General features: G+C 41.0%; 1 protein-coding gene across 3 annotated transcripts in view; it reads right to left on the bottom strand.

Moving 5' to 3' along the window:
- Positions 1-17373, bottom strand: part of wwp2 (WW domain containing E3 ubiquitin protein ligase 2) — a 72433-nt gene that overhangs the window by 19950 nt on the left and 35110 nt on the right. For all 3 annotated transcript variants that reach the window (XM_030425639.1, XM_030425641.1, XM_030425640.1), the window contains exon 10: positions 6014-6188. In XM_030425639.1, coding sequence (XP_030281499.1) covers positions 6014-6188 — 175 coding nt within the window. The remainder of the gene's footprint in view (positions 1-6013; positions 6189-17373) is intronic.

Here is a 17373-nt window from a genome sequence, read left to right as displayed (position 1 = left end):
TTTTCATGCTAAAAGATGTTTATCAAACAGGCGGTTTAGGTGTGTTGCTTCAAAATCATTAAGTGTTCCACCAAGCAGAGTACAGGGCCCGCTAACAACATGTTATGCTAGTTGTACACTTGTGTTGGTGCTACAAATAAAAAAGTGGGTACACTATTTGTTTCTTTTAAGATGCTTAACAAAAATTGTCAAAAATGTGGGAAAATGTAGTTATGGTGGCTTCCCTGGCTAGTTTTGGCAGTACAGGTAGTGCTGTTTGTCCTTTACTGGCTACACTGAGGTGAAAAGGACCAGAACCACCATTTTCCAAATTAAAGCTGGTGGACCTTCAAAGGGTTTTTTCACTCAGACATGCTGCGCCACAAAAGTGATGATTATTTCCTAACAAGCCATAAAGTAGAGCATTATCCATCAAACTTCAACGTCACTTTTCGCAGCATTTCCCAAAAAGAAATGTGACTGTGCCCATTTAAAACAGTTCTGTCATGGAAACTCTGAAGGAGTTGGGACGGAAAGGACGGGGCCTGCTTGAGGAGCGAGAGTGGGCACATAATAGGGTTAAAGGGTGCGTGTGTGTGTGTGTGTGTGTGTGTGTGTGTGTGTGTGTGTGTGTGTGTGTATGTGCATGTGTGTGTGTCGCTCCCATCGACAGCCAATCTATGCCCAAGCGCCCCACCCTTATGGGTTTTCTGTGACTAAAAAAGGTAAAAGGAGAATATAATGATATAAAGACATGATGACTTCATCCTGGCTCTGACCATTCAGCTCCTCAGCAGCTTCCAGACAGAGCAAGGCTGGATAAAGAGAAGAAAGAGAGGCTGAGAAAACAAGGGAGGGAGAAGAAGAGAGGGAAAAGCAGCATGCTGACAGAAACGTGTGAAATAATGGCTAGGTGTTATGGATTTGGAAGGAATACGCTAGAAAGGCCTGTCTTAAGGCCAGGCACCACAGGTGAAAAAGGCAATTTCAGCTGTTTGCTTTTAAAAGGTTAGAATACCAATATGGCTTCAAGAGACAAACCCATTAGAACTATTAGTAAAAACTTTTTATTTACAAATCTATAAAAACTATAGTCACATTTATGTTGCAAAGACATAGTTTCCCACATCTGCAGAGAGCAAAGGTGTTTACACCAGGAGAGAAAGTGTTTAATATTCCAGTAAACTCAAGGTCAGTGAGTTCATCAGCCAGTGAAATACTTTGGAAGCATGGGAGCTCATCTGTGATTTTCACACAGATTAAACCACAGTTTATGTTTGATGTTTGATGTATGTTACATACAGTATTATTTTGTTTCTTATCTCATATTAAGTGATGATCACTCGCCAAGTGATCACAGTGCATGGTGGTGAATATTTGCACCTTTCTCCTAATTCTCCTAATATTCTAAACAATGTGATTGTTTGTTAGAGACACAGCTGGTTTGAAGATACATTTTTCTCAATTCATAGATCAACTTGTAAGTTATTTACTGCAATTCATGGTCTTGGGTCTGATAATGCCACTGTAGAATGTGGATGAGCTGCAACTGAAGATTATCAATTAATCTGCAGATTATATACTTGATTAGCTGATTTATTGTTTGCTTTATAAAATGTCCAAAAAGGTAGAATTTTTTACCAATCACAATCTCAAAGGCCCAAGGTGATGTCTCCAAATCACTTATCATGTCCAATCAACCAAAATGTATTTACTCACCATCACAAAAGAGAATAAAAGCAACACAACCTGAATATCCAAATGTGTCAATGAAATTGTAAATGACGATCTATCTGAATATCCATGGGAAAAGAGAGACCCGAAGAAAAGTTACTGCATAGGTAAAAGGGAGGGGTGCATGTTCGTGTCCCAAAAACAACTAAGCAGAATTGAGTACTTTTTGGCTGCTTATCACGATAATAGCAGCAGTGACACACAGCTCTTTCATGATACTTCTGCCAAAATGTAATTTGTAATTTGTCCTCATTCACAGAGCCCTAACTCCATCAAATCTAAACTGATAGCAGCAGATTTCATTATAAATGTTTTTAAAAACACAAGAATAAAATGTAAAATGGGAAATGATCTGCCTTGACAGTAGAGTGACTGTAGAGACAAGAGCAACATTGAGTAAATAACATTCATGGGACGTACCTTCATTCACAACATGTTAACAAAACATCAGTGCAGTGTGAATGACTTCTGTTCATTGTCTGTTCAGGCTACAAACCACCTACAAATGTGCTTTATGGAAACATGAGCACTGACGGCTTGTATGTAAACATAAGTTAACATGACATTCAGCCCTGTGGATGTGTGTGAGTTTTCTGTTCAGTGGTGCAAGTGATAAAACACAGGGCTGATTCAGGTGCTGCTGTTAAGGGTCCTTGTTCCAGCGAGAATGGACAGAAAGTTAGAGAGGGAGGGTGAAGAAGGAGGCCAACTGAGGGAAGGTGAGGGGAGAAAAAGACTGATTGAGGGCTGAGGAGAATGAGGAGAGGTAAAGCTAAAAGACAGGAAAAAGAAAGAGGCAGAACATATGTGAAATTAGCCAAGATAAAAAAGATTTAAAATATTGCAGAGTGATGCAGGAAAGGGGGAATTTTAGAGGGAAATTGAGATTGAGTTTTTTTTGGTTAGGCAACAGAAAGATTAGGAGGTAGGAGGAAGTGTGTTGGGTGGGGCTAAAGGAAAGGATAGAGGTATAGGAGTGGAGGACTGGTAGAAGTGAAAAGAAGGGGGGAGAGAGAGAGGGGCGAGCCGGAAACTGCATTTAATGACTGAGGCTGCTCTCTCTGGGGTTTCTAACGAGCTGCAATTACACCCCGCCCGCACAACCCCAGGGTTGTGCACGTTACATTAAGTTCAAGTAGTGTTATTGGTGCAGAGACTAAACTTTAACCTGTGTGTATAAATGTGTATGTGTACATGCAGGCCCCCGTTACAGCGCCATGGTCCATTTAAGAGGACGACCGGCTCCCTGACCCTCTTTGGTTGTCATGTGCGACAGAAAAGAAATGTGGCACCTGACCTCAACATTACAGGCCTGTGAACACATCTACACACACACACACACACACAATTTAACAGAAGGGACCTAAACATACATCAGCATCCATATAGCTGCGTGCACAGATACAAAGTCCTGCAAGGTCATAGTAAATTAAACTAGCATGTCCTGATTTTTAATGGTACAACAGAAAAGTTTTTAAGTCATTATTTTTTTTGGGGGGTCCACACACAGTGAGAGTCGGGTAGTAGAACATGTGGCTGTGTTCAAACTTAAACTATGAGCTCTTTTGTGCGTGTTTCCTTTTTCACACACACTGGGGCCATAAATAGTCACTGCTATCAGCAGTGTGGGCATTCCAAGACAGAGCAGTGTACTATCAACATGGAGGGCAGACCTGTCTCACAGACACACACAGATACACACACAGAGTCTCTTTCACGCGTGCACACACGCGCACACACGCGCACACACACACACACACACACACACACACACACACACACACACACACACACTTGACCTGTCACCTTTGAACACCAATTAATCTTGATACTGTTTAGACTGAATTTTAGTGTGATCAATCATTTCAACATGAACAAATCTGATTTCAATGGAAACTTTTGCATACAGGCTAACCTGTCTATTAAATGAAATACATCACTCTACTATGGGCCATAACTAACATGTGAAAGAAAGAAAATCATATGTAATTACTTAAGTACACTTTGTATTGTATGGGACATTTTAAAATCTAAAGCCAGATGGGCTTAGAGGCCTTTAAGGCAAGAAAGAATATGGTTGGGTGTAATTTTACATGTTATTAGTGGCTTTTTTTCTTATGCAACAGTGGCTCTTCATGAACTTAAGTTGAGGAAATGTGTGCAGCTCTGGTGCAAGGTTCTTTCTTACATTACAACTGTATTTAAAGAAAATGAAAATATCCCATTATAAAGGCAAAAGTGGCAACAACTACACAATATCACCAAGCTTTAATCATGCCCACTGTGCACATCATCATCCTTTGTCTGTTTACTTATTTCAATTATTTTGGGGGCATTCTGTGCCATAACAGATAGGACAGCTAAAGAGTTGACAGTAAAAAAAAGGTCGAGAGAGAGCGGACCCCATGAGTCAGACAACAATAGTAAGTTAAGCTCATGCAGTGTTATTGGGCTAAATGATACTGAACAATGCTGTATTCACTTCACGCCCAATATCTATCAATAACTATATAAACACAATTTTCTACGATGCCTTTAATGCGTTTAATCTTTTCTTAACATCCGCAAACACACAAAAACTCTGCTGAAATAAGATTGAAATTAACAACGCTACAATTGATAAAAAAATATCTAATCAAAGAATGCCAGTGGATGATAAATCAGCAAAAGTCAGCGGCTACACCACTTGTTCACATTTTGTGTTTAACGTTTCACAAAGGTGTTCTGCATCTCTGCAGTTTAACTGCACAGGTGTGGAGGGTTTATGTTCAAAGTTCAATTACTCTGACTTCAACAGCATGTGACTGTATGATAAGACAAACAAATGTTAGTTTTGAAAATGGGTTGATTTGAGTAGTAAACACTTTCAAACCTTTCAAAAATTCAACATAGAGTACAACAGCCACAGGCAGACACAGATACTGTTTAATGATGGGAATGAGAGTGTAAAATGAGGAATAATTGGGTGTGAATTGTCAATCTGTGGGAAAACAAGTAAAGTGGGGAGAAGACTGATGGTGTGTGGATAAAAGGACAGACAAAGTGGCTGAAAACAGGTTATTTCAAAAGGTAGAAAACACATGCACACATGAAAACACACAGAAATGCACAAAGACAAACGGTATGGTAGACTGAGACACATGCACACACACATTTCATCAAATTTGAAACACTAGCACAGAAACAAGCATACACAGAATGCAGGGTGGGGTGATTTTATAGAAGCCTATAAGAGTTTTAAGGCTGGCTTTAATAACGGTCCATTGAGAAAGCTCTGTTGTTTTAGTCCCATAAGTCTTTACTGTCTGGCTGCAGTCTGACCTTGGCTGCTTCACTGAGAGGACGACTGTCAGAGACACGGACAAACCTCGACTGACTCCACTGGAAAAATACTATAAACAAGTTTCAAACAACATCTCTAATACCCTCTATGGAAGTCGATATCCTCTGACTGTTAGCAGACAAGTTACCTACACTGTGATGCGTACAGCGCAGATCCGACTCAAAACATCTATTGAGCGCGTTCTGCCTCATTGGGACATTTGTGGTAATGACATGAAATTTAAACATCCTCGTCAGTTTTGTGTGTTAAGCTGTATTTTTAAAGTGCACATCAGTGCTATGGATGGTTATGGGATCTTTCAGCTCATTTTTTTTGCAAGTATATATTTTGGCCTTTATATGGCTTTATTGTAAGTACAGTTGAAGAGATGACAGGGAACAGGATTAGAGAGTAGGGGAGTGACACGCAGCAAAGGGTCCCAGGCCAGAACTCGAACCTGGGACCGCCACTCAGCTCATTGTTTTGGTTGTGGTTTTTACAGCCTGAAACTTATTTTGGTTCAGTCGCACCGTCCCATCAAAACAGCAGTAATGCTATACACTGCCAGTCCAGTACCAAAGGAGAGAGAGAGGGAGCATCTTGCAACTAAGTCACCAGATACTTTTCTCAGGAGTTGGTCATGATGTTAAGAAAAAAATAATTAAAATATTGCAGCTTTCAAGTAACCATGCGTAGAAAATCTGAAAATCTCTGTCTTTTGGCAACCCAGGAGCAGGATTGAAAAAGACCAAGCAGCAATGGTTAACTGAAGAACTACAACATTCTGATGTAGGCATTGGGGTTTTGTTGATTACCCATTCACTGAAATACATTTTTTTCCTTCCTGTAATACATCACAGTCTGTTGGGGTATCAAATAACTAATCCTGTTTTACTTTTGCCAAAGCCAGGTGTCATTACCTCTAGTTTGCTAGCATATAGTGTGTATGTTAACTGGGCCACTGAAGGCTTGGAGTACCTGGTAGAGGAAGCGCTGACTGAACTGGTGCATGGCGCCCTGCAGCTGGCTGCGCTGGCTCTGCCACTGCTGGTAGTTGCGCACAGACTCAGCTGTGGGCCTCTGCCATGTGGTGGTTCTGGTGTTGTGGTCCACGTAGTAGTACCTGCCCCGCTGGTCCACTCGCTTCTCCCAGCTGTAGGGGAGGACAGAGAAGAGGAGGGGGGGTTGAGAGGGAGCTATAGCTTTCAATAACATCTTTATTAAGCAAGTCAAGAGAGAGTCTGATAGTAACATCACTGATTTATTGGGACATGGAAAAAGAAACAAAGGAAAGAAAGCAGTCTAAGAGGAGTGGGAGTGGGAAAGAGGAAGAGGAAAAGAGGGAAAGAGAGGGGAGGGAAGAAGAGTATAGATGAAGCTATGTATGAAGCATGAAAGACAGGGAAGGAAATGACGGTTAAACTATTCCTGATTGAAAATACAGTATTTCAATAAAGTTGTGGATGTCTGAAGTACAAATGTATTTTAACACTCTTTCCTCTTTAAATATGACTTCTAACCACTTGTACATGATTAATACCCCACAGTAAATGTGTTCCATGTCTCCTGTAAAGCAGCATTCCAAGGACAGAATAAAGTCAGTGGATACTCTTTGTATTTTTGCAGTGTTTTGAGTAGTTTGGCTCAGCATCAGACATCATCAGATAGCTTATTCACTTTAAATACAACGCCAGTGCTCAATTATGGTGATGAAGGGAAAACAATGGGAGATGTCAGGTCACGGGGTGATAGTAACCATGAGCTGTGCTGTGTGTTTGTGTGTTAATGCCTTCCAGTGGTATTACTCAGAATCTATGTATATCCTGTTCTCCTCTTAAGATGGGGGTTCTGCACATGGACTAAGATACAGACAGACCACAGATACACACACACACAGAGCAGTACCCTGGGCTCAGCAGGACCAACTGTTGTTCTGCTGCTATTCTCATATCTCTGACTTCAGTGTGTCAGAATTTGGAAGAGAAAACAGCGTTGACTTCCGTATGCTAACAAAAACACACTACGCAGTTAGCAACTTGCCTGAGAAATGTACATGTGCACACACACACACACACACACACACAAAATAAACAATCATTCGGACCATGACGGCCTTTCCACTTTGTCCCTGAAGTTAGGTGTTTATTCAGCCTTTCATAACTGACGGCAGTACTATATCTCTGTGACCTCCTTGTTCAGTGTTTTACAGACTTACAGTGGCTTCCACTGTAGACATGACACAAAACACCAACCACTGCAATGAATGTGTCAGAAGAGCTGTAAAATTAATTCTGCTCAAAATCTTACATATTTAAAATTATACACGATAAAAAAAAAGTGCAAATACAAACACACAAAATCATAGTCATCCTAGATGACTGTAAAGCCAACAACTTTTCATTTCCTGGGTCCTCCCTGTGGTCCAAGACCTCTGAATAGACTCAGTTTTGTTGAACCGATGCTATTAATGCAAACTCAGACACACACACACACACACACACACACACACACACACACACACACACACACACACACACACAGAGAGAGTTTATACAGAGTGTATTCAGAATGCAGGATGAAAGCTGCATGAAAGATTTACACAGTATGTGAAGCAAGCGAGTGCTTACATGCTCAGTCAACTTTCTACGGACGAATACATATTTATTTGAAGTTATGATCCCTTGACTTTCAAACCCCATTTTAAAAGTATTCTAGGGGCAATGTTATGCTTCGTTATCAAGTTGCCAGTTGAGAGTTCACAGGAATAAAGAAGATGAGGAACAACATGTAGATCCACAGCTAGTCTCCAACCAGGCACGTTGCAGTTCAAAGTGGAGGGTTTAACCCTGAAGACGCAAGGCCGTCTCATCCCATTTCTGACACCATTTGTCCAGCAATAACAATTCAGTGCATTTACATCCAGTAACTGCCCCTCGATGTTGCAGTTGGATGTAAGTGTTATTGGCGCAGTCCTCACACACAAGTGATTCAAAGGAAAATATATGCCCAACTCTAAGTGTCAAGTCTCCCTGTTTACTGATACCTCTTCTTCAGCTAATGCGGACCAAAAATTTCCTGCTGCTAGTTCCCATTAAAAAGGGTCCAATTGGCGAACACAGGGTATACACAGAGTACATTTTATTGTGAAGCAGTCACAGGTAACCAGGCCTCCAGGACGAACTGAAGGTTTTGAGCCAGATTTCGCAGTGGACAAAGTGTGTATTACATCGTCACCTGATGCACTGGGGTTCAAAAAGACTTTTCCCCAACCAGTGGATTTTTTAATTTTTTTTATTTCACAACCCCCCAAAATGACTGGTTTGTCCATTATAATTTGATCCATTAGGTCCAATAACATTTGGAAAGTCTAGCAGAGCTGCATGATTATGTTATCCCAATTCAAGTTAGCCGGGCACTAAACCGGAAGTTAAGCTGTTCGGTCAGCAGAAGTCTCATGTGTCACTGGGCAGCTTTCATAGGAATAAAAAGGGCTCTGTCTCCATGGCTGTCTCCAGATATAATTAAATGTCCTTGCAGGTAATGCATTAACAGTAATAATAAATGAAGCTTTTTTTATGTAGCAACTTTCCAGTACATGGTTGAAAGATACCGTAGAGAACAAAACAAAAAACACAAATCATTAAAGTGAAAATCATAAAAAGAATCAGATCAAAGAAATACATAAAATAAGCAATAAAGCCTAACAATAAAATGTAACAATTAAAATTAATGGTGTATGAAGGTAAGATAGAAGGATCACCAAGGGACTAAATGATAAAAATGCATTCTAAGAAGAGACTTGGGTAAATGAGGAGATAGACACAGCCATAGTTATCTCATCTGTAATGTTGCTCCAAAGTCTGGGGGCCTGTTGGCAAATGCTTTGGCAGGGCCCATGAATGCACATTTAGCTTGGTGCCAAACCATTCTGAGCTTTGAAATTGCAAAGAAAATTTTCAAAATCCACTCTTAAACTAACAGGCAGCGCGAAGATACAAGTATAGGTGTAATGTGCTCTTGTTTTTTGGGTACGAGTAGAAAATCTTGGAAGTTGCATTCTGGATTTTTGTAGAGAGAACAGAGACTTTTTGCCATAGATGGAGAGGGGTACTATTTTTGTGATCAAATGTTTTTATTCAAACAAGAATACAAGTTACAACCAAAAACATGACTCTTTAAGGACAATAGAGAAAGTACAAAATTGACTGTAACAGCTAAACAATGGTAAAATAATGACAACCTTGCACTTCAAAAGGTGCAAGCAGAACCAAACTAAACCAAAGGGACATTAACATAAAATAAGGGAGAGGGGTACTATTATACTCTAAAATAACTACAAGACAAGATATCGACAATTTTAGTGCCTTTTGTCAGTGATTGAGTTTTAAATATAGCAGGACAGAAAAGCCTCAGTCAGCAGTTATATGATGGCTGCAGATGGCCAACACTTTCTGCTGATTGTGAGACATATACAACTCCATCAAAGTAAACAACTGAATAAAGTATGTCTTACAGTCTGTTGTGCTTGCAGCAGCTGAACCCTATGATTTTTAGAAAATATGACCAGAACAGAAACAGTGTATTTGTTGGGAGTATTTCCTGCAGTAGGATGATGTATGTGTTCATTGAAATGAAGGAACATATCAGCCAGTGCAACAGGGTGGCTAAATGACATCAATGGAGCTCAACTTCACAGAGGAAAAATACCATACTCTAACATCTCTAAAAACTCCTTCGAATGCTATGTGACTTATCTGATACTACTAATGTTTATATCATTCTGATACGTGTACTAAAATTAGATGGTAGCTGAAAGTTATTTTACTCAGCAGGGAGCTTAAAAGTCTCAGAACTAACCAACTAACAGCTCTGCTGACCCTAAAATAAGTTGAGCAACACTTAATAAGGCATAGACATGGACATATTCTTGATAACTGTATTTATATACATGCACTGTAAATGGTATTTCAAGGGATCTAAAACTGTTCTTTGCTGAGAACCTCTTAGTATAGTGCTGACACATTCAGCACTGGTGTCTCCAGTGAAAACTGAGTCTGTATCATCACCCTGAAGTTTCAGTTCAGATACAACAAGTAACCAGATTAGCTAATGTAAGAATTTGATCATCCTTAAAGTATAAATATACATAAAAAGATACTTTGTTGTCTTCTGAACAACACCCCAGGAGCTGGTAGGTTACAATATCTTGCTTAGGGACACTTCAGCAGTGTGGATGACTGCAAACAAAGGAACTTATTTGGTTGAGGGATAGTCTCTGACCACTTTGCCTCCGAGCTCCCTTTAAAAGGCAGGAAAAACACAGTTCCCTCTCTGATATTAGCACTAGCTAGTTATTTACTGGAGCCAGGGAAAGTCCCAGAGCCCTCACTGGCCTGTCTGAGAGTATCTGCTTAGTTCTGCTATCTAGCTTTTACTCTGCTTATTAGACATATCATTAACTATCTACTGTGCATATTTATTATGCAGTTTCACAGCATTAATGGTCCAAATTGAGATTACACAGTACAGTTTCTTTTGAACAGTCCAGCTATTATTCAATATCACGTTGGCTAATGTCAATTACTATGAGCTCCCATCCTATGTCTCCATCCCATTCCATCTTATGTCCTTCAAATTTGTTGAGAAATCTGAGAAATCTGTATAAGACTCATCAGGTTTCCCATGGGTTCCTGAAAAAAAACTCTAGAATCTTTGCTTTAGACCTGGAAAATGTTTTGTTACTGGATTTGGTATAGCTGTTGCCATTCTATGCTGAGATTGTGGAAATATGAATATTAAAATAAATGTTGCGCAACTGTCTAGTTTCTATTGTTTAGCATGGCTTTCATGTAAACACACATCAATTTTAACTTAATAGCTATGAGATAATAACGGAACGTTACGAGACGTGAAGCAAATCGTCCTCATTGTCCATCACAAAGTCTGCCATGATCACACTTCGCTTCTTCACAAGTGTTGTTGACGGAAGTATCTGCAGTAAACGTGCGCTTTTGAAATCACTCCGCCGAGCAGCCGTGTCTGGAGTGTGAAGTGCGACTTTACCTCTAAACAACTCCATCTCGTAACGTTCCGTTATTATCTCATAGCGTGGTGAATGTGCAGGTCACAACTTGTCCACCACAGCGTTTTGGAGGTTTTTGGTTGTGTATTTGCTGAGTTTGATGAGGGAAACCAAGAAATTCCATTAGCCTCCGTAGCATAGCTGCGCCGCTCGGTACTCGGCTCCGCCGATCTAAAAGCAGCTTGGACCGACAATTAAAGGTAACGAACCTACTGCTATGACTAGAGGGATCATGGCAATGGGCCAATTTTCAAAAATGTTGAACTATCCTTTTAAAGAAAAAAAAATTTATGTTATGATGTCCTGCAACTAACCTGAGTGGTTGAACTTAAGATGCACCACTAGCTACAGACTCTATAGTAGATTTGATAAAGAGCTGTATGACTCAGAACTCTCCTCAGTCTGGCTTTGGATGGCTATCATTATTTCAGCCTCCAAACCTCAATTGCTTAACTCAACCCCGAACTTCTAAACAGTTCCTGGTGTGTGCATCTGGAGCATTCGCCCGGTATTAGTTTGTTAATTGATCCTCTGAAGGGTCATGGCGGACAGCAGCCAGCTCAGTGGTGGATGGAAGTACATGTGGCACTAAGAAAGGACTTTTGTTCTCCAGGCCCCCACACTCTCGTTCCTTGTATGGAAAAACTGAGTTGGGGGTGGGGTGGGGGTGTAGGTTTGAGGAGAAGGGGGGTGAACATTTCCTAAAAGCAGCCTCTCTTTCTCTCTGTCACCCAGTCAAACACTCTGAAAATCAACAAATAATTGGTGCAAGTAAAAATGTCATAAAGAGGCTGGACTCTGGCAGGGGTACTCTGCTGTCGTAAGAGGGGGAGGAAACTGTGTCCTCATTATGATGATGTAGCATACAAACACTAAAACTGAACTAGGTGACTTGGCTACATTTTAAGACCAATTCACATAATTTTTTTTGGAATTGATCAGAAGAATCCTGTGCACAGGTTAAATGAATCAGCACACCTTTCTTGTATTTTGTCCGACTGGTGCAGTGCCCGTTCAAAACATTCTGCTCGGCACAGATGATCTGATAATGTCAGAGGTTTACAGATCAGGGCCCGTATTCACAAAGACTTTTATCTTAACATTAGGAGTACTCCTAAATCGGGCTGAAAGTTTTTATGTAGGAGTCGTTTCTTAAAAGTAATTCACAAAGCCGCTGAGACCTACTTTTAGTTATGAAAACAGTGAACTCCTAAACTAGAAGTAACTCTCTGTTTCTATGGATGACGTCATTTTATAAGGACGCACTTAGAAGTGGTGACAACGGTGATTGGTTGTTGAGTGACTGAGCAGCCCACTGAAAAGTCATTTAGGCCAGCCATTCTCAACCTTGGGGTCCCGACCCCAATTGGGGTCGCGAGATGATTTCTGGGGGTCGCCAAATCATTTTGGAAAAATATATATTTATTTATTTCTTCATTTATTTTTTATCAAAATTCATGTAGCGTCCGACCGGACGTTAGAAGGATGACGAGCGGTTGGGCTCAAACAGGCATTTTATTACTCAAAACCAGTTACTGTCGGCCGTAACTACACCAAAACAACAACGAACCTGTCTACTTATCTCATGTCTGCCCTTCTCATTCACACATGCAGACAGAGCTCTCTCTCTACCCCGCCCCTCACCTCATCACCACATAAGGCCATATGCGTTCACAGACAGTCTGAAATCGCAGAACTTAAAACATTAGGCTGCTTAAACATTATAACAGTAGCCGAAGGGTCGTCACATTAATATTAAATCACATAATTTCAAACAGAGAGTTGTTTTAGTTGTTTTCTGCTTTATTGTTTGTCCGAAATTCATTGTATCAACGCGGCGTTTCTATGATTCTGATCTGTGCGTGTGAGATTCTGGTCAGTGAAGCACAGTGGGGGGGAAAAAAAACAAAGAAAAAGAGAAAAAAAAACAGGCGCGATGTTGTTTTAGCCACAGCTGCAGCAAGTTTGCTAGCAGGAAAAATGGATCGATGGCTTAAAAGAAAAAGTGTTCCAGCACACGACAGTCAGCAGCAGCAGCAGGGGTCCCAAGATCAGCCAGCAGAACCACCACCTGAGAAACGTATGGCACTCGGGCCGACACCGGCGGCTGATAAAGGTTCGAGGCTCCGTAAATATCAGCCCGACTTTTTAAAATATGGCTTTTCCTGCACAACAAAAAACAGCATCGACTACCCACAGCGTGTCATTTGCTCTGAGGTGCTGGCACAAGAGAGCTTGAAGCCAGTCAAACTTAAAAGACATTTAGAGACCAAACACAGCAGCTTAATTGATAAGCCAATTGATTTTTTTCAGCACAGGGAGCAAGAACTAAAAAGGCAAAAAACAGTGGTGAGTGAATATGCTACAGTCCCTGCTAAGGCCCTGGCAGCTTCATATGAGGTCGCATATCTGGTGGCTCAATCGAAAAAGCCTCACACGATCGCGGAGAGTCTCATCCATCCCCCTGTCAAATGACACCGTGGGGCTCCGTATTCAGGACATGGCAAATGACATTAAAGATCAACTCATTGACAGAGTGAGGAAGAGTGGAAGATTTTCCCTGCAAATTGATGAGTGCACAGATGTGTCAGGAGATGCGCAGCTGCTGGCCTTTGTGAGGTACAGCTATGAAGGGAAAATGCACAAGGATATGTTGTTTTGCTCATCAATGGAAGGAACATGCACTGGACGGGACATTTTCAACAAGCTCAGCAGTAACATACAAAAAGAGGGACTGCGATGGGAGAGCTGTGTATCTGTGTGCACAGATGGAGCTGAAGCTATGCAGGGGGCAAGAAAAGGTTTGAGGGCCTGCGTGTTGGAGGTAGCCCCCCATGTGAAATTTCTGCACTGTATGATCCACAGGTAAGCACTTGCTGGCAGGTGTCTGGAGCCAGAGCTTCGTGATGTTCTCCAAATATCAGTTAAGATTGTTAATTTCATTAAATCACGGCCACTGCAAAGCAGACTCTTTGCCACACTCTGTCATGAAATGGGATCAGACCACGAAGCAGTTCTCTTTCACACAGGTCAGGTGGCTTTCTCATGGCAAAGTTTTAACGAGGCTCTTTGAACTGCGTGAGGAGGTCCGCATATTTTTATCAGACTGTAGTTCTCCCCTTGCTGACTATCTGACTGACCCAAAGTGGGTCGCGAGCCTCACATATTTAGCCAGCATTCTTGACAAACTAAACAGCTTAAACTTGTCCTTTCAAGGTCCAAACACAAATGTCCTAACTCTCTCTGATAAGGTCACAGCATTTAAGAGAAAGCTAGAGTGGTGTGCTGTGCGAGTGGAAGGGGGAAGTGTTGAAATGTTCCCTGAGCTTGATGACTTTATAGAGAGTTACGACATAACCATTCGAACTATGAAACAAATTATTGCCTCTCACCTCAGGAGCCTGCTTGAAAGTTTCAATAAGTACTTCCCAAATGATGACACGCCGGAAAAGTACGACTGGATACGCCAGCCTTTCAACATCTCCACCGCGCATCACCTGTCATCAGAGCTGCAGGACACCTTGCTCGATCTCTCCTCTGACCGCACATTCTGGTTGTGCGGTCAGTTCTGGTTGTCAGTAGCTACAGAGTATGCAGCACTGTCAAAAGCTGCAACCGATGTACTGTTTCCATTTGCATCCACATATCTGTGTGAAAAGACCTTTTCTGCGCTGACCTACATGAAAAACAAATACAGATCACGACTCCTCCGAGCTGAGAGTGATCTTCGCGTGGCCGTGTCTAACATAAAGCCAAGAATGCAGCTGCTGTGTTCAAACAAGTAGGCCCAGCCATCACATTAAATAGTGGCTGCAGCTAGTTGGCTTTGTGAAGAAAAAAAAGAAGAAGACGTTTATAGAGTTAGGAGTTTTTGTTAACAAAATATCTCTGCTTTGACAAGGAAAGGGGCCGAATGAGCAGATTGACAGTTTTAAGTTGTTGTTATGACAAAATGTTATGATGTTCTTTTTCATGTTTAAGTTCTCAGCAACATAGATGTTTAAAATGAAACATAGGCTGTTTTTCTCCCCAGTATGTTTTGTTAGTTACGGCTTCCTAATTAGGAAGCGCTGGTTATCGTTTTATTTCATTACAACGAAAAATAAAGTTTGCGTTATTTGTTTACATTTTAACCCGCTCAACAAACAGCAATATGATGGGATGTAGCGACCACTGTCGGTCTGTTACTCACGTGAAAACTTAGCCTCTTGATGCTGTTTGATGTTTTTCAAAAAATCCAAAAGTGTTTCAAAATAAGATGATAAAGAAAGTTATAGCTGAAGTGTGATCATAAGTACTGTCTGATTTGTAAATGCGACGGGCATTGTTTCAGCACTGCGGACAGCGCGCGCGCGGGGGGGAGGGTCGCGGACAGCAGTGCATGTTAAATTGGGGGTCGTGACCCAAAAAGGTTGAGAACCACTGATTTAGGCTACGCAATGCATGAAGTGAAAATAAGGAAGTTGCCTACAAGCCCATGACAAAGCCTATGAAAAGATATTGGATAAAGAAATGTATTTATGAGGCGAATTAAGTGCCCCCCCCCCCAAAGAAAAACGCTTCGGACAAAAATGACAAATTAGAAGATTGTGATGAAAAACGTGAATTGTCAATAAAAGCGGCATTTGCTCGAAAAGCTGCGTCAAACCACTCTCCATTAAAATTCGGGAATCGTGTGTCGATCCGGGCCATTTTCGCAACAATGTCCAGTATATTGTAACGTGTGTCAAAGACAATTTGTGTATTGATGGAATGCAACTTTTTCCGATTGACAAAAGCCCTATTAGCACAGGACTAGTATAACGTGGGGACCTCCAGTAATTTGTAATAATTGCGGAGGTCGTCTGTGATCTTAATCCCGTGCGAATCTGCCCCGTTCGTAATTTGTAAAGTAAAAATTCCACCGTGAATTACCTACCATATTTCGACAAACGAATCGGCATCTCTGTGATTTGGGGTCGTTTTTTGTTTTTCTTAATGTTTTTTGTGTTTTCCACCTTTTTTCTGCCTTTTTCCTGGTCAAGAATTATGGAGGCTGCATTGGGAATTATAAATTAAAGTTTTGACAGCATTTTGGGTGCAAATTCAGGAGGCTCATCAGAAGAGCGAAATCTCGAAAGAAGATAAAATGGATTACATGCATGGCAGCATGCGGTAAGGAACATTTTTCCATCTTTCAACAGGCTCACCAGTTATTATATTAAAAATATCCATATCTAACCATTGTGCTGCTCCAGGAAGGGCTCTGGTGTGATCAACCCGGGGGATGTCAGTCAATTTGAGTTAAAACACAGACATTGCTTATCCTGTGCGAATGCGCCGCACGAAACACGGACGTGGTGGGATAATTTCTAAATCACTTGAGGTCCCCAGGTAATACTAGTCCCGTGCGAAGAGCTGCATCTTCCCCGTAGACAAATGAGTGTTGCAAAACATTTTAACTCTGGCGTTATTGGATTGTTTCATTTGGTTGGGGACATTATTGCGTCCCTCACCAACTCAACCACAACTTCAATCCCTTCGTGGTCCATCCAACATCGTTTTAATAATTCCCTGTTATTTAGCGTCTTCAAAGCATTCGGCTGTGACCAGGTCTTAGCGAGTTAGGAGTCCTCTGGACTACTTCTAAGGTCTCCCAGACTTAGGTGCTACTTTTAAGCTTAAAATGTTTTGTGAATAACCCTTTTTTCAAAAATTAGGAGTCATAAAGTTACGACTGACACGCCCATTATTTTTAGGAGTTGCTCCTAAATTCGCCTGTTAGGAGCTACTTTTAGCCTTAAGATTCTTTGTGAATATGGGCTCTGGTCTTAAGCCTCTTGAATGCTCACAGACTCATCATGGCCACCCCGATAATATCAAACATGACACAATAGTATTAGTAGTACTAGAATTTACGCTTAGAAAGTTGTGTAAGCACACATCAATAACAATAACATGAATAACAGGAAAATGCATTAAAGGGCTCTTACACCATCCCAACACCATCTCAACAAATAATAAATACACTGGACTTTTGCTCTCTCTCAATTGGATATTCTGACTTTGTGGCAAGCCTGGCTATAAGATGAGGCCATAAGATGAGACTGTTGTTCACTCATGATGGACTAATATGGACACATGTGCAGACACACATGTAATCTGTATGTACTGTCTAGAGCTTGAATTCAGCTCTATATGCTACTGCTGTAATATGTTTTGTCAAAGGTCATAACAAAAGAAAAAAAGAGAAGAAAAGAAAAAAGTAATTTGCAAA

Source organism: Sparus aurata, chromosome 8 (genome assembly GCF_900880675.1).
Source record: "Sparus aurata chromosome 8, fSpaAur1.1, whole genome shotgun sequence".
Taxonomy (NCBI): Eukaryota; Metazoa; Chordata; class Actinopteri; order Spariformes; family Sparidae; genus Sparus; species Sparus aurata.
Note: the sequence above shows the minus strand (reverse complement) of the source record. Positions and strands in the feature narration are given on the sequence as shown.